The sequence below is a fragment of the Clarias gariepinus genome, chromosome 7 (genome assembly GCF_024256425.1).
Source record: "Clarias gariepinus isolate MV-2021 ecotype Netherlands chromosome 7, CGAR_prim_01v2, whole genome shotgun sequence".
NCBI classification, from domain to species: Eukaryota; Metazoa; Chordata; class Actinopteri; order Siluriformes; family Clariidae; genus Clarias; species Clarias gariepinus.
In genome coordinates, this window is record NC_071106.1 from 34,301,862 (window position 1) to 34,320,751 (window position 18,890).

The following is an 18,890-nucleotide window of genomic DNA, read 5'->3' on the forward strand; positions in this document are numbered from 1 at the left end:
ATTCAACAGCGTTAAGGTAAACTCATTCATGCATACATTTGCAATTATTTTAAAATAATTTTAAATGTATGCATATTCAATTTTTTTTAATTAAAATTTTATTTGTCACATACACAGTCATACAAAGTATGATATGCAGTGAAATGCTTAGACGACTGCCCGTGACCTTAAAATAAAAGACTATTAATAGAAAATAAATATGAAAAAGAAAAATAGAAAGTAAATTTAACTAAGAAGGAATAAAAAAAATCTGTGCAATACAAAATATACAATATAAGAATATAAAAAGAACTAAGAAAAAAATTCAAAATAAGAAAAGTAAGAAAAAATAAGAAAAGTAATAAATAAATAATTTCCAAATATTTGGGGGGGGGGGGGGGGGGGGGTGTTAGAAAAAATGAAAAGAAAAATAAAAACAAAAAAATAGGGGAGAAATTGACCTTAAGGTGAACAAATGCATGAAGTGACCTTGGGCATGGAGATGCAACTCAGGAGGAGAGGAGCAGAAATGGAGGAAAGGGGCAAGAGAGGAGAAGGAGTGCAGGATAGGAGCAGAAGTGGACGAGAGGGGTGCATGAGGGAAGGAGAGGGGCAGGAGCACAGGAGAGGAGGAGAGCTCGAGGAGAGGGACAGGAGCACAGGAGAGAACAGGAGCGCGTGAGAGGAGCAGGAGCACAGGAGAGAACAGGAGCGCGTGAGAGGAGCAGGAGCACAGGAGAGAACAGGAGCGCGTGAGAGGAGCAGGAGCACAGGAGAGAACAGGAGCGCGTGAGAGGAGCAGGAGCACAGGAGAGAACAGGAGCGCGTGAGAGGAGCAGGAGCACAGTATTGCTGTACACTGCAGTTCCTGGACGCTTTGAATCCGACTCGGTGTGTGTGTGTGTGTGTGTGGGCGCAGGTCCGTCTGTTAAGGATAAGGCGCGTCCCCGTTGCGTATGCCCGCGGTATGGGAGTGAATGAAGGGAGCGCGCACGGACACCGCGGCGTTGACCATGACACGGAGCCTCGGCACCCTCCTCTACGCGTTCACCTTCATCCAGAGTAAGTACAGATCCGCTTCATTCTCCTCTCCGAGCACGCTAGAAGCCTGGGTAAACTTTCAGAACAAAATAATAACTTCACGTAGTGTTGATTGTGAATTTTTTTGTAGACTCCTATTAAATTATTCAGCATTTTCAACTGAAAATAATGTTTACAGACATACAACACACATGTTGCATATAAAATGTTTCCAATGTTTATAAAAAATAATTTATCATTGTACATTACACACACACACACACACACATCCCAGGTGAAAAATGTCATATGTGAAAAATGCACACACACACACACACACACACACACACACACACACACACACTGTATGTATTGATTTTTCATTAATTTACTAATCCACTAATCCTTGAGCTTTATTTGATCCATCCATCCATCAGAAAGTGCTTTATCTTAGTCAGCATCATGATGGGTCTCAAACTCATCCAAGGGAAAACTAGGCATGAGGCAGGATTTAGCTACTCTTGACATTAACAAACTTTTTAGTAACATGGGCCTAGCTGAAATATTAGAGTGACTGAAGGTTTTGATGTAGAGAGTAAAGTGCATTTTCAGCTTTTTAATCTTTTTTAATCAACACTACACTGCTCAGATATGCAATATGGATATGGAATCATGTACAGTATGTGCAGTTTCGTTTAAAAAGTTTTTTATTTCATACTCTTTATGACTCTTTTACAGTGCTGCTGATTTCTCTATTCTGATTGGTTAATTGTTTGAACTGTCTATATAGTCTATTTTCTATAGTAATAACTTACATGGGAGACTAAAATGTGTAATTACTTATAAGCACAGATGAGTTTTCTGTAAAGAAGTGTTTAATTAGGATTTCTTAGTTTTCTTGTGCATTTCATATCTAACTAATTGGTGAGGGAACGTTGTTATACGTTATAATATAGCATTATTACAGTATATAAAAATAAGTTGATTGTAAAGTATGTTGTTATACACAAACAATTTGCGGTGGTAAAAGGAGAATAAAATGCTGAGGGTGTTTCCAAACTATATGATACAAGTTACGTTAAGAAAAATGTGTGTGAATGAGTTACCTGATATATTGCACTCATTGCGGGCCATTGAAGGATTTTAAACAATTTATACACTGGTACAGTATTTGACAAAGAATTGAGTAAAAGTTCTAAGAGCCACTTTTCAGTCTCAGCAAAACAACCATACTTTGATAAATGTAGCTACATAAACCTCGGTTGGTTCTGTGGTGATACTGACCTTACTGTTGGGGCAAATTAAACATAAACTCTGTCTATGAAAAATTACACCACTTTTAGTTCCTTACAATTTTAAGGTCATGTATGACATCACATTGATAAATATCAAATGTTGTTATAAAGTCCCATGTTGCACTGGAGTAGGTAAATGTCTAGTTCAGGACTAGAAGACAATTGCCCAGCACGGTATGTGGAATTTTCTCCTCCACAGATGATTCAACTAATCTGTTAATTGCCAGGTTCAGTGGGTGTGTTGGAGTCTTGGTGAATGACAAACTGTGCTCTGCATCCAGGAATAGGTTTAAACAATCAACTATCTGGGCAAAAAAAATACATAGAACTATTAAAGGGTCTCCCAGAGGGACTATTATAACGGACAATAAATCTAGGACAGTTCTAGATTTAAGCTATTTTTGTAAGAGTGTACACCATAAAGAATAAAACACTTCAGCACATTTTGTTATAAATAAATAATTAGGATGAAGTGATGCAGACTAATTATTTTTTTTGTGGCCAATTTGTGCTACATTGGCTTTTCTGTGGAATGGGACCAGATTGACTGGCCTTAGGTCCCCTCAGACATACTGTAAACGCGACTCGCTTGCCCATAATCCTGTCGCCAGTTTTCTGTCACATAATTTATAATCAATGTTATTCAGTTCACCTGGTGGTGGTGGTGTTCAATTATTTTATAACAGCTACATTAAAAAAAGAGATTTATGTTTACATTTAAATGTATTTAATTTAAGGCCAGAACATAAATAAATAGTGGTAAATTATGGTTATAGTTAAATTTGATATACTTTTTTTAAGCCCATGGAATAGAAGTCATGTCAATGTAGAACTTAAATAAATTTTAGTAAACCTGAGAATAAGTATCAATATGTAACTGCTACATAATGCCAAGATATATGTTTGAGCATGCATACGTACAGTGTTAGCTCAGTGCATTACTGTAGATCTGTACATTACATGTTGTTTGAAAAATGTCACCACATCTGTGAATGTGGGTTTTTCAATCTTTTTTTTTTTTTGTCTTTTCACATGGAGCATTTGCCATATAAATCCCTGTGCGTGAGTTGTTACTATAGTTACAATTAATAAATGTAATAATTAATTTTAATTATAAAATTAATGAAACTTGTTAAAAACATTAATAAAATTAAATGTTTTAGCTATGATTAATAAAATGAATGCACTAATATGCATAAATTGTCTAAACTCCCGCCAAAGGTGCCTAAATATAATAACATTAGTAACTATTGGCACAGTAGCTTAGTGGTCTGCACCTTGGGTCTGCATGTGTGTTGTATTTCTATTTTTATTTTTAGTTCTATTTTTCCTAGTTTAATTTAATTTTTTAATTTAATTTCTATCGTATTTCTTTTATTCATATTTATTTCTTATTTGTAAAATTTAACTCTCTTTTAGGGTCAATGGCAGTCGTATAATGCATTTCACTACATTTCGTACTGTGTATGTTTGTGTATGTGACAAATAAAATTTGAATTTGAATTTGAATTTGTTTGCATGTCGTCCCCATCCTTAGTTTGTACTCCGGTTCAATGGACAATTAGTCCAAAAAACATGTGAATTGGTGTTCCCAAATTGCCGTTATGTGTGCCAAGTGATGGATTGGCACCATGCCTTGTGCCACTCCTGAGATATGCTCCTTTGTCCCTGTACAGAATAAGTGGTATAATAATATTAAGTGGTATTAATATTAATAAGTGGTATAATAATATATAAGAATATTTTATATTTGTATACACTATTGTAATATACAGTGCCGTTAATTGCAGATTTGTATTTACTCAGGTAATATTTTTATTTATTACCTGTGAGTAATTACTTTGTGTAATATTAATATTTGTTTGATGATTTGAATCATTTAAATGTGACAAATATGCAAAAAAAAAAAAAATCACAAATCCTTTTTCCATGGCACTGTATGACCATAATGTTGGTTAAGGTGTTAAGATGAACTTGGTAGTCCTGTGCAAAGAACTTCTAAGGTAAAGTTACAGCTCAGCATTCTTTCAGTATATATTGCTTATTACATCTTGTCCCTGCTCACCTCACCATCTGTTTGAATAAAGGTTCTGCCACCTCACTAACTTGTTTATTAGTGTAGAGTTAGTGTTCATTTGTCTGTGTTCTCATTTCCTCCAATCAGCATTCAAAGAGTAAAGCTCATGGCTCGGTTCTAATAACTGTTAATTAATGCAAAGTTAAACAGCGTCACAGCTTATTTGTATCAATTATCCACTATTAGCGCAAGGCCAAAATCTTTATGCAAAGAATTAGCAGTGGATCCATAGGATAGAGGCGTGTGCATGGTAAGCACAAAGCATTTAAAATTGGAAAACCTTTGTTAAAGAAAGTTTAAAAAGCGTAAAGACATGCATGTGTCATCTTTTTTTCTGTGTTGCTGTTGGTGTTCCACTGCTGTCATGCATTTAAATGTGTCTGACTGATTGTGGATTCTGGAACAGATCATTCTTTATAAAGCTGCAAAGTCAGCAGCAGGTCTCCTAGCAGTGTAATAAAACATGCTCCATGCTGCTGATGTCTAGACACACAGAGGATCTATGAGTGCGATTAAGCCAGGGAAATGCAATGCACATTTATCAGAGACAGCAACAATTAATGAATAAATAAATAAAGCTTGTACAACTCATTGTAGCAAAACTAAGTTCTATTAAAAGGTTTAATTTAAAGCAAGATTACTAAACACAATATTAACATGAACAAAACATGAACTTCAGGATCAGTACTGTAGAATATGCTCAGTCGCAGTACACAAGCATGTTAACACACTTAGTCTGGACAATTAGGGAGCAGTAATCTGCATGTCATTGGACTGCCAGAGAAAACAAGAGTACCCAGATTAAACCCACCAAGCATGGGCTGGTCTTTTGGCTGCTTCCAGCAAGGGATTGTCATAGCAGACCATCTGATCTACATACAAGCTTGGCACAGGTTTTACACCAGATGCCCCTTCTGATGCATTTTATCTGGGCTTGGGATTTATTAAAATAAATAAATAAGTGCTGTTAACCAATGTTTATACCATTAAAGCGGAAACTTAATTAACAGTAAGCAACATGAAGACCTCGATGAAGATGCCTGTGATTGTGACAGAATTCAGAACAAAGACTCTTAAGATTAAGAATATCATAAAAATATTTATGTCTGGAGACTGAAGGTTAATACATAAACAACATTTAGTAGCATGCTGTATAAATTTTTTTGGATTATTTACTATATGCTGACTTCATTTTAACCATGGATTGGTCAAACCTTGTTTAATAAAGGTGTTGTTTTTTTAAAAACATTTATTCAACCCCATTTCATCAACCTCATAAACAATAAAAATATTTGTTATGGCACTGGCAAAGCAATAAAAAGGTAAAAATCGTACAATTTAATAATAATCACAAAAATAAGACGGTCAGGTTGAGATTTTCTGCATTTCTGTTTTGCAGGTGCCATCGGGGCAGACGCTGAAGAGCGGCTCATGAACTATCTCCTGTCCAAGGAGCGCTATAACAACCTCATCCGACCTGCCCTGAATAGAACGGAAAGAGTGACCGTGAAACTGCAGGTCTCTCTGGCACAGCTCATTAGCGTGGTGAGGACTAGCTCTACCTACGGATAAAAATAAATGAGCCTTAGTTGTGATTTTTTTCCTTCAATTTTTCTTAAATGGGAAAAAAAAAAATTTTTGTCTGTGTTTCTTCACTTTTCTGTAAGGCATCCAATGTGTTTAATGTAGCTATAATAGTAGCTCTAATATTGGTTTCCAGTTATAATTTACAGAGCCATACCCATCAGGGAAAAACACAGTGCTATATTCAATTTTATGAGTCTGTCTTCCATCTGGTAATTGAAACTGTTGTTGCATATAAAGCTGTGCAGTTTCCACTGTTTGGGTGCAGGTCAGGTATATGATTTGCTTATCTTCTTCAAAAAGAAATTGTTTGTTATAGGCACTCAAAATAATTTCTACTCACCATTTAAAAATTAAAATATGCATATAAATTGGCTCATTCAACAAACAGCTATTTGAAATGAAAATTACCCTCATGATTAATATTTGAACAGTTTCACTGCAAAATGAGAAATCTCCATTAAGGCATGTTTTTTTTAATTATTTTTTAAAAATGTTTTAAAAGCGTTAGGAAATATTTTGTGCATGCTTTCTTTGAGTTGTAAGAGTGTTTAAAAGCAAAAATGGCAAAAGTTTTCTTTAATTTCTGTTATGATGTGGCGGGATAGCGCGTTGCGCTAGCGCGCCCGGCTTTCCTTTCTATAGAGCCCTGATGCAGGGCTTTGGAGGGAAAGTTGTGTATGTGAGCGGTGGGGAGTGATTGTGCACACTGACAGGAGGCTTCTCCCGTTCGGAGATAACGTGGGATTATTAATTAAAACAAAGAGCAAACCTAAAGTGTATAACTGAATCCCCTGTCCCCTCCAGACAGGGTTACTTCTTATTTACCTTTAGTTCTTTCTTTTCTCTTTTCAGTTTTCTTTTCTCTTTTTCTTTTCTTTACAGTTTTCTTTTCTTTTTCTCTTTTCTTTTTCTTTTTCTCTCTTTCTTTTTTTTCTCTTTTTTTTCTTTTTTTCTTTTCTCTTTTTCTTTTCTTTTTCTCTTTTCTTTTCTCTTTTCAGTTTTCTTTTCTCTTTTTCTTTTCTTTTCACTTTCTTTTCTTTTTCTCTTTTCTTTTCTCTTTTCAGTTTTCTTTTCTCTTTTCCTATACCGGAGCAACGCTCCACACCCTGGTGCTTCCTAAATGTCCGCACGCCTAATGCTTTGTGTTGGGGGTCTTTATAGGCATGGATCCAGGTGTCATGCATTCCCCTAATTGCGATCATGGCGGCGTTGCCTAGCAACTGCACCTGAGGGTGGTCGTGGGCCTGCCTGACTGGAAACCTGTGGAGTAGTTGTCTGTGGGTTTGCCTGTCGCAATACCCGCGACGTTACAGTACCCCCTCTTCTACGAACGGCCCCCGACGTTCCCATGGCCATGACCCGATTGCTGCAGAACTCTCTGATGAGCTCGGGGTCCAGTATGTGTCGGGCTGGGACCCACGAGCGTTCCTCTGGGCCGTACCCCTCCCAATCCACCAGATACTGTGTGGCTCCCTGGACACGTCGTGTGTCCAGGATTCGCCTAACTGTATATGCAGGAGCCCCATCGATAATTCGGGGCGGGGGAGGGGCGGGGGGTGATGGACCTGCCAGGGTACTACACAGGAGAGGCTTCAACCGCGAGATGTGGAAGGTAGGGTTTATCCTCATTGAGCGGGGAAGCGCAAGGCGGTATGCCACCGGATTAATTTTCCTTACCACCTTGAACGGGCCTATGTACCGCGGAGCCAACTTTTTTGCCTCTACCTTCAGCGGAAGGTCCTTGGTGGATAACCAGACCCGCTGTCCCACACGAAGTTGGGGTCCTTTCTGCCTTTTCGCGTTGGCTGCAAGAGTTGCCTTTCGTGCTGCAGCACGGAGGGCAGACTTCGCTTTCTGCCATATTCGGCGGCATCGTTGCACCATGTGTTGTGCAGCGGGTACCCCCACTTCGGGTTCCTGTTCCGGGAACATTGGTGGCGGGTAGCCGAATTGCCACTCAAAGGGGGACATGCCTAGGGAAGAGTGCCACAGGGTGTTGTGGGCATATTCCACCCAGATCAAATGGTCAGCCCAGGAGGAGGGGTTGGCAGAGGCCACACACCTCAGGGAGCGCTCTAAGTCCTGGTTAACCCTCTCTGTCTGTCCGTTTGACTCTGGGTGAAAGCCTGAGGACAGGCTGGCTGTGGCCCCGATTAAACTACAGAAGGCCTTCCAGAACTGGCTGGCAAACTGTGGTCCGCGATCTGACACCAAATCAAGGGGAAGACCGTGAATGCGTACCACATGCTGTAATATTAGTTGCGCGGTTTCCTTCGCTGATGGGAGCTTTTGAAGGGAAATAAACTTGCAAGCTTTAGAAAAGCGATCAACCACGACTAATATTACAGTGTATCCCTTGGAAAGAGGTAACCTTGTTATAAAATCAAGGGAAAGGTGGGACCATGGTCTGGATGGGATGGGCAACGGGTGTAGCAGCCCATGAGGACGCGTGCGGGGCTCCTTATTTTGCGCGCACACAGGACATGCTGTCACATAGGCTCGGACATCTTTGTCCATGCCGGGCCACCATAGACGACGGCGCAGAAATTCCAGGGTTCTGGCTACTCCTCGATGGGCTGCAAAAGGGGACGTGTGACCCCAAGAAAGAGCTTGAGGTCGGACGGCGGCTGGCATGTATAGTTTGCCCAGGGGTCCACCTCCAGGGTCTGGCTCTTGTTGCTGAGCCTGAAGAATCGCCTGTTCGACTGCCCATCGCACGGGGGCTATGATCCGGGGGGCCGGTATTATTGGTTCCAAGACTGGCTCCCGAGAAGGGGGGTCCCATTGCCGTGACAAGGCATCAGGCTTCAGGTTCTTAGAGCCGGGTCTATATGACAACACAAAATCGAACCTGGTAAAAAAGAGGGACCATCTGGCCTGTCGTGGGTTGAGGCGCTTCGCTGACTGGATATACGCCAGGTTCTTGTGGTCTGTCCAGATGAGAACCTGGTGTTTGGCCCCTTCCAGCCAGTGCCTCCACTCGTCTAAAGCTAATTTTATGGCCAGGAGTTCACGGTCTCCAATGCCATAGTTTCGCTCCGCTGACGTCAGACGGTGAGAGAAGTAGGCGCAGGGGTGAATCTTTTGATCTGCCTCTGATCGTTGGGAAAGGACCGCCCCTATGCCTACATCGGATGCGTCTACCTCCACTATGAATGGTGCCTCCTCGTTGGGCAGCTGTAGGACTGGTGCAGTGGTTAGCTTGGCCTTGATGGTATCGAAGGCGCATTGGGCTTCGGTCGTCCATTTAAATCTCCCCTGATCTTTCTTGGTAAGGGCGCTGAGTGGGGCTGCCAAAGTACTAAAGTTTCTAACGAAACGACAAAAAAAGTTGGCGAACCCCAGAAAGCGCTGAACGGCACGAAGCGAGGTAGACTGTGGCCATTGTGCCACTGCTTCTATCTTGGCCGGATCCATGCGCAGGTGTCCACAGGACACTACAAAGCCCAAGAAGGAGGTAGTGGTCACGTGGAATTGGGACTTCTCCAGCTTGACAAACAGGTTGTGCTGCAGGAGAAGCTCCAGGACCCGCCGCACGTGAACCGTATGCTCCTCTAAACTGTCACTAAAAACGAGGATATCGTCTAGGTAAACAAACGTAAAATGGTTTATCGTCTCCCGGAGCGCCTCATTTATAAACCGCTGAAAAACCGCGGGTGCATTAGTGAGACCAAAGGGCATGACTAAATATTCATAGTGGCCTGCGGGTGTGATGAATGCTGTTTTCCATTCGTCTCCTTCTTTAATGCGAACTAAGTTATACACACTGCGAAGGTCCAATTTTGTAAAAATTTCGAAGGCCGAGTTCATTAAAGGCAGGGGATATCGATCCTTTATGGTTACAGCATTTAGGCCACGATAATCGATACACGGCCGGAGCTCCCCATCTTTCTTTTTTACAAAAAAGAACCCCGCCACCGCAGGAGAAGTAGAAGGCCGGATAAACCCTAATAAGAGCGCCTCCTTAATGTACTTCTCCATGGCTGAGTGCTCCGGGGAAGATAGGGAAAATAGTCTGCCCCTGGGTGGAGTGGTGCCAGGAAGCAGATTTATTGCACAGTCAAAAGGCCTGTAAGGGGGTAGTTTTTGGGCCTCCCTCTTGGAGAACACCTCTTAAAGGTCCCAGTAATCTTTGGGAACTGTGGACAGATCCACCGGTTCGGGAGAGACTGGGGAAGGTGGTTGGATCCCCTTCAGGCAGCTCTGGGAGCACCAGGACCCCCAAATGGAGACCGATCTGGTCGACCAGTCTATCCTGGGATTATGGAGCTGAAGCCAAGGAAAACCCAGCACGACTTGTAACTCTGGAATCCGTGTCACCAGAAATGACAAGCGCTCTGTGTGTTGCCCAATTTGCAACATGACCGGCCCTGTTTGTTGGGTGATGGGTCCCGATTTAAATGGCTGGCCATCCAATGATGCGACTGGGATCGGAGAGGGGAGCAGGTCAACTGGTAAGCCTAGTTTCTGAACTAGCTGGCAGTCAATAAAGTTGCCTGCCGCCCCTGAATCGACAAACGTTTTCAAGTGGGTTTCCTGAGCTCCATTCCAAGATAGAGTGGCTGGCAGAAAGAGTCCTGCATGACAGGGGTCCAATCTCCGGGTCATTACCGAGCCCCCCCCCCCGGGAATGACCCTGCCCTTTTAGCTGTTCATTGAGTGAGGCTGTTTTGTGGCGTTGACTGACCCTGCCACGCCCAAAGTAAGTGTCTGCGCGACCGTGTGTTGCGTCAGCTAAAGAAACGAAATCAGCCGCACCCAACTGCATGGGTTCTCCTAAGTCCCGTTGGGGTTCAGACAATTCAGATGGAGGCGAGTGATTCCGCTTGTACGAAACCCGGCCCAGACGCTCGGCACGACGCTCACGCATGCGGTTGTCAATCCGAGTTGCTAGCCCATAAAGCTGCTCTAGATCACTTGGGGGTTCCCGAGTGGCTAACTCGTCCTTAAGCCGATCTGATAGGCCTTGCACATAGGCGGCCATGAGGGCTGAAGCATTCCACCCAGAGCTCGCCGCCTGGGTCCGGAACTCAATAGTGTAATCCGCAACTGACCGAAAACCCTGACGAATGCGGAGTAATGAAGCAGTTACGCCCCCCTCCATATGGGGATGGTGAAAGGTGGCTTTAAGGGCCTCTAAAGTGGTGTGATTAGACAGTGCACTCTGCCAGACCGCCGTGGCCCATTCCAGTGCTCTTCCTGTAAGCAAGGAGATCATGAAAGCAATCTTAGCTCGCTCTGTGGGGAACTGGGATGGTTGCATTTCAAACACCAGAGAGCACTGTAGTATAAAAGCATTACACCTTTCAGGTTCGCCTGCATATGGCTGGGGGGGTGGTAGGCGCGTCTCGGCCACCAGAGGGGGCGATTGCACCACTTCACCGAACACGGGAGCTGACTCCCGTGACGAGCCGTGAGAGGGTGGAGACCCGAAAGTACTACGCGCACTGAGCTGTATTTGGATCTGCTCAATGCGCTCTGATATCCCACGTATCTCCGAAATTAAGGAGGTTAGAGCATGTTCATGTTTTCCAATCACTCCTGCCTGCCCTGTTACTATGTGTTGAATTCTCTCCAAGTCCGCGGGCTCTTGGTGAGGTGCGGACATTTTGTTATGATGTGGCGGGATAGCGCGTTGCGCTAGCGCGCCTGGCTTTCCTTTCTATAGAGCCCTGATGCAGGGCTTCGGAGGGAAAGTTGTGTATGTGAGCGGTGGGGAGTGATTGTGCACACTGACAGGAGGCTTCTCCCGTTCGGAGATAACGTGGGATTATTAATTAAAACAAAGAGCAAACCTAAAGTGTATAACTGAATCCCCTGTCCCCTCCAGACAGGGTTACTTCTTCTTATTTACCTTTAGTTCTTTCTTTTCTCTTTTCAGTTTTCTTTTCTCTTTTTCTTTTCTTTACAGTTTTCTTTTTCTTTTCTTTTTCTCTTTTCTTTTCTTTTTCAGTTTTCTTTTCTCTTTCTTTTCTTTTTCTCTTTTCTTTTCTCTTTTCAGTTTTCTTTTCTCTTTTCCTATACCGGAGCAACGCTCCACACCCTGGTGCTTCCTAAATGTCCGCACGCCTAATGCTTTGTGTTGGGGGTCTTTATAGGCATGGATCCAGGTGTCATGCATTCCCCTAATTGCCATCATGGTGGCGTTGCCTAGCAACTGCACCTGAGGGTGGCCGTGGGCCTGCCTGACTGGAAACCTGTGGAGTAGTTGTCTGTGGGTTTGCCTGTCGCAATACCCGCGACGTTACAATTTCTTTTTGGTTCTAGCGCTTTAAATTTTGGATGATTTTATAAATTCCACCTGTCAAAGTTTTGTTTAAATGGATAAACCAGTTTGCAGTTGTGTTTGTTGCCATGCAAGTACAGTACTATGAGTTTTAGTGTTGGCTGACTTTTCATGCTTTGATCTTGTTTTTGCTGTGAGTTTGGCAGCGACTTAAAACAAGCCCTTTATTATAGAACAGGACAGCATGGTGGCTTTGTAGTTTGCACTATTCTCTTGTATCTCCAGGATCGGGGTGCATGATCATTAGATTTGTACTTGTAGACAGCCAGATCACTTTACTCAAGAAATCCTAGTCATTTTGGAGTTATCTCTATATGTAAAGTTTTGTCTTAGAAAAATATAATAAATGGCCAAATAGGAGAAAATTGCTATGCTAATGTCACATACATGCCTTGATCTGAGGGTTAATGTGTGTATCCAATCCACACAGAATGAAAGGGAGCAAATCATGACGACAAACGTGTGGCTCACACAGGTAAGCAAGGATAATCCATTACTCACCAATTATTAGCTAATAATAAGCAAAACAGCTTCTGTGTCCTTGACCTTGTATGTGAATATAACCGTAGACATTCTTTTCCCATTTATCAGCCCCACTCACTACAACTTATTAAAATGATAACGAAGTGTGTAATTAAGTACCATCTGACTGCCGCAAAACCATTATTTCAAAGTGACCTAGACTTAAACACCAACTGTCTTTTTTTTTTCTTCTCTCAGAACTGGAATGATTACAGACTGTCATGGGACCCGGCCAAATATGACGGAATTGACAAGCTACGAATTCCGTCTAGACACATCTGGCTACCTGACATTGTATTATACAATAAGTAAGTTTAGTTAAGCACATGGCATATATAGAAATATTTTTGAGCAATTCTGGGATTGCATAATGCTCAGGAATGTTATTTTGTACTGCACAAAAATGTCCAAAAGATAAGCATGATTTATGGCATTATATTGCAACTTGTTTTCTTTCCAGTGCTGATGGGACGTATGAGGTGACAGTCTTCACCAACGCTATTGTGCTGTTTAATGGCACCATTGAGTGGCTTCCTCCTGCCATCTACAAGAGCGCCTGTAAGATCGAGGTCAAGCACTTCCCTTTTGACCAGCAGAACTGCACACTAAAGTTTCGCTCGTGGACCTACGACCACACAGAGATTGATCTTGTCCTAAAGTCTGCAGTGGCCAGTATGGATGACTTTACTCCTAGTGGAGAGTGGGACATTCTAGCTCTGCCAGGAAGGAGGACAGTCAACCCACAGGACCCAACATATGTGGACCTGACGTATGATTTTATTATCAAACGAAAACCACTCTTTTACACGATCAACCTTATCATTCCTTGTGTGTTGATCACGTCCCTGGCCATCCTGGTTTTCTACTTACCATCTGATTGTGGCGAGAAGATGACCCTGTGCATCTCTGTTCTCTTGGCCCTCACTGTCTTCCTCTTATTGATCTCCAAAATCGTTCCTCCTACATCTCTGGATGTCCCTCTAATTGGCAAGTATCTGATGTTCACCATGGTGCTGGTGACATTCTCCATCATCACTAGTGTATGCGTTCTCAACGTGCATCATCGATCTCCGAGTACGCATACCATGCCGAAATGGGTGAAGCTGGTCTTCCTGGACAAACTTCCCATGCTGCTTTTTATGCGAAGGCCTGATGGGAACTCATCTAGGCAGAGGCTACGGCAGCGGAGACATGTCAAAGATAACAGGGCTCTTCTTGAGTTCAGGTGTGGCGCTCCCTACAGGTCGAGAATGTCTTCTTCTGCCTCAGTCCTTCTTGCCGCATCTTCAGCATCAGCACTGTCTTCACCAGCAGACTTTTACAGTAAAGGCTCCAGCTTTTACAGGAAAGGTGATCAGCGGCCTACAGAGTTCCTGCCTAATGGCAATGCCATGAATCAAGGAGACATGAGAGGAGGCGGAGGGCAAGCAGACCTGGGGGCTGATGTTCAAGAAGCAGTGGATGGAGTTCGTTATGTAGCTGACCATATGATGGGAAATGATGATGACCAGAGTGTAAGTAATGTTTTAGGTAATATCTGCATCCTTACTCTTTATAATGAGTTGGGCTCTGAGTTTCAGATTGAAAGTCTGTGAATTTAAATTGAGGAGAACCAACATTGGGTTCTTAAGTAAGAATTTAAACCCTCAATTTCTCAGCTGTAATTAATTAAAATGTTTTCTTTATTAATAGAACACATCACATAATGTAGGGCATTTATTTATATACATACAGTATAAGGGGCTATACAAGCACAATTTTTATTAGATTTAAAGTTGACGGTTAATGGACACATTAAGGGGACAACCCTGGGTTAGCATTCTGCTAGCATGTACTGTATAGTATATAGTATAGTAACTTTTCAAATTAACCCTGCAACTAACAACCAGGGTACTATTTCCCAACTGTGCAAACTACACAAATATGCTTATTGAATTTGGCGACCTTTTACATCTGAGACACGGACTCGACTGTTGTGTACACTCTCTACTGACTGTTTCTTTTTATTTGTAGATGATAATTAAAAATAGAAGGAAAATGTTTGGCAAAAATAATTATACCTAACATATGAGGAATGTGAAGGTGAGACAAATAGAAGTTAAGAAAAATGTCCCGTCCTCATATGAGGACATTAGGGTCTCAAGAGCATATACCAGGAAAACTGAATGAGAAAATATGTGTAGCTGAAAATTGATTGATTGATTAAAGTCTCAGAGACAACACAAAAATCACCTGACTTTTTTGGCAGTTTTAGGAAACAACATTGAGCAAGGCCCTTAACCCTCAACTGCTCGGATGTGTAATGAGATAAAAATGTAAGTCGCTCTGGATAAGAGCGTCTGCCAAATGCCCTAATGTAAGTTTAAGATTCAGACACAGATGCATAGCCTGCTTTTTTTTATTGTTATTTGGCAGTGTTTTCTCTCAAATACCTTTGTATGCTCTCTTTACTCATTTGTATTTTCTCTAAAGATTACAGTATGGACACGCATGTATGAGATAAGCACACTTCCGTTTAAACAAACTCGCTGCACCAGTTTACCCGAGAAAGAAAACAAATGAACAACAAATTAAATGAACTTTGGCTTTAAAACAATAAATATTAGAATCTAATGTCACCAAGAAGGCACAATTGTCACATGTTAAATCATTGTCCTTAAGTTGTTGATTTCTAACGTGATGTTCCTCTTGGTTTCTTTTCAGGTTATTGAAGATTGGAAGTACGTTGCCATGGTGGTGGATCGGATGTTTCTCTGGATCTTTGTAATTGTGTGTGTAGTTGGGACGTTGGGTCTTTTCCTTCAGCCAGTCTTCCAGAACCAGACAGTTCCCGTCTATCAGCCGAATACTGAATCCTCTAGGAGAGATGGGATGTAAAGAATCCATCAACATGGAATGAAAAAGAAATATCTAAATTTACAAATGAGTCACTGTACAGTAGTAATGAAAGGACTTTTGATATAATCTTAAAAATAGTTTTCTTTTGATATAAAAGAAAAATCAGTTTTGATGATGAGGCCGTTACAATGAATGATTAATGTCTTCAAGATTACATCACAGGTCAAATCAAATTTTCTTTCTTTACCTACTGATGTGTTGACATCCATAGAAAGCGAGCCAGGACTAAAAATGTCACTAATTTTTGATTAGGCGTCAACATCATCCATCAGCCACCGTCACCTTTCTTTACAGTATGGACTGCTACTGGTGCTTTAAGATAATATCAGGACACTTTCTCTTAAGACAAGGTCACTGTTATTCTAAAAATATTATTTCAGACTGGTGAACTAAATATTTATCCGTCATTGTTTAATGGTTTCTTCTTTTTTTCTTCAGCTTTTCTTTAGCAGGACAATACAGCATTTTTTACCACATATGTATTCAATTACTATATACTGTACAATATTATGAATCAAATTTAACGTTGTCTAATAAAAATCATCTTGTCTGGCAAAGATGTGATTAAATGCTTCCACTGGTTGTTGTATATTTGTTTGGTCTTAAAGGTCATTGACATTAGGTGACATTAGATGAAAGACTTATGATAAGAATTACATGAAGCAATCACATAGTTAAAGATGTTTTTTAAGCATTTCAATTATTGGCTGGGTTCATGCTGCTGGGTTTTTTTTAAATGTCAAAAATGATAGAGAGAAAATCTGATAATCGGAAATAAAATCGGATAATCTGTTAATTACTTGTTTTAAGCCATTTTAGAAAAAAATAGATCATATTTAATTAAATGATGCATATTAAAGTAATTAAAGACAGGCTGCAAAGTGGCTTAAATTACTATTTTAAAATAGATTGTTACTGTATGTAACAACCTCAGCAGCAACCTCATTTCCCCTCTCGTCTGTTCCTACCACTCTGCATTCAACATCAGCATTATACCAATCACCGACCTGATCATCTGTCATCATCTGCACCAGTTTCTCTTTGGTTCATGCCTTAGGATAGATGTTTATTTTTAAGCTTGAATAATTTATAGGTTACTGTATGTGCGCTCTGGTACAGGGACTGGACTGAAAATGTGAGCCCAAACTTTGCCAAGAATGAAACCGAAAAGTCTGGAGAACTTTTCCTTCAGTTTACGTTAAAAATACTGAAGTAAAATAAGTCTGGCTCTTTGAAAGCAAAATATGAAAAAGAAAAATATATATATAAAGGGTGGAAACTTTTGCAAAGTACTGTATATTTATATTTATAACACCCATGACTGTATTCCACATGCACTTTCTCAATTACTGCTAATCTAAGAGGTGTGTTCTTATTGTATAAGTGGATACTTTCTTGCATGTGAAGTTTTTAAACTTCGCTAACATCAAAGATAAAGACCTCTATATTAGTGTAACTTGGGTTATACTGTTAATCTGATCATAAGAACAACAACAGCTAAATGACTCCACAGTCTCAGCTAGAAAGAGATCAGTCGTAGGCTTACTTATTCATACCAATCTGTGCAATCTTACAATCATTAGTGGTGCTTTTTTTTTTATCTATAATCTATAATAGGTCCAAAATAATACATTTATAAACAGTGAATAATATAATGTTAATATTAAAAAAACTGAACCTTATACTATATTGATAAAATTTGAATTTACTGCTTTAGGGAGTATGTTTTCCTTCCTGTACCAACTGTACCTGTAGATGAATCGGCAGTTCTAAATGACCCATAATGCTAAATAATGACCTGTGATGGATTTCTGTCCTATTTACGGTATATCCTTGCTTTGTGATTTACTCCATATCTGCCATGACCATGACTAGGATAAAACATTTATTTAAAATGAATGAATGATACTATGACTAAAATAAATGAATTAAATTAATTAATCTGTCACATTTTTTTTAAAGTCTCCAGAATTTATTCCAGCGTACATTTTATATAATGTTATGCATGTTTAATACCAGGCCACGTTAGGCAATTTACTTTTGTGTACTTAGCTAATGAGTTTGGCACCGTTCCCTACATAATTTATTATGCTTATTATGGTTTCATTAAGAAAGAGATCAGTGTGTATGGATAGTTCTGTGACAAGAAGATCAGAAGATATTCTACTGTTCTCAAGCAAACGTATTTTAAATTATGAGGATATATTACATTTTTCTATATTGATTATGAATTTTTGTTATGAAGATCAAAAGCCACACATGAAAAGGCTGCTCTTACACAGCAAGCCCTCTGCTGGACACAAACACAAAATGGTCATATCTTTAGAATTCGTACCTCAGATACAGAAAGTTTGGTGCTGGCAGAAAGCATATTATTTATCTTTGTAGGTCATCCTTTCAATACATGATCGATTTACGGTGTTACTGTACGTCCCTGCTCCAGGTATTATTTAGGTAGTATTTATTTATTTATTTATTTATTTTTTGTTTAATTTAATAAATAAGAAGAGTCCAATCATTTTATTTAATCAGGCTCACATATCGTGAACTAGGGTCAATGACTTTTATACTGTAGATAATAGTGTTATTGTAAGTTTACCTGGTTGTAGGCAGTGAGCTGTACCTATCGACAAACTCATGAAAGAGAGAAAAGCTAACAGAAGACGCCTGGTTCTCTCTCTCTGTCTCTCTCTCTCTCTCTCTGTTTGACTCACTGCCAGACTGAACAGTATTTCACTCATCACTATTATTTCCAACGACCAATCACTGAGCACTATTGTTTATTATGTCATTTGTCTCATACAGTATGTGAATTTATCCTGCCACTATTTTCAACAAGACCATTTTTAACAAACGGTTTAGGATAATTTATAAAAGTGATACCAAAGTAGAACCAAATTTATTAATACCAATAAGTAACCTTTTCACCTAGTCTCACCAAATAACTAAACAGACTAACCTGCATTAAATAAAACATTCTACATAATGTTAGTCATAAGCAGAAGTTATACATTTCATGGCCGTGGCATAATTATTCATGACCACAATCTACTTAGTTTGGGTTTGTCATTTCAAAACGCTAACTCATGGCCATTATGCAGTATTAATTTGGGCCAATGCTTTATTAAACAATATCCAAAGGATATTGAATAGCAGTCATTTGCATGCATCAGTGGTTCCTTCTCCACTTTCCTCAAGTTTATTTTTCCCATACTAAAGATGAACA

The 18,890-nt window shown here is 40.4% G+C and overlaps 1 protein-coding gene across 1 annotated transcript; it reads left to right on the forward strand.

Annotated features, from left to right (window-relative positions):
- The first annotated feature begins 808 nt into the window (after nt 1–808).
- Nucleotides 809–15,820, forward strand: chrnb4 (cholinergic receptor, nicotinic, beta 4 (neuronal)). Its single transcript, XM_053500708.1, has 6 exons — nt 809–1,041; nt 5,771–5,916; nt 12,675–12,719; nt 12,965–13,074; nt 13,227–14,280; nt 15,470–15,820. The coding sequence occupies exons 1-6, from the start codon at nt 957–959 to the stop codon at nt 15,641–15,643; spliced, it is 1,614 nt and encodes a 537-aa protein (XP_053356683.1). The 5' UTR covers nt 809–956; the 3' UTR covers nt 15,644–15,820.
- The last annotated feature ends 3,070 nt before the right edge of the window (nt 15,821–18,890 follow it).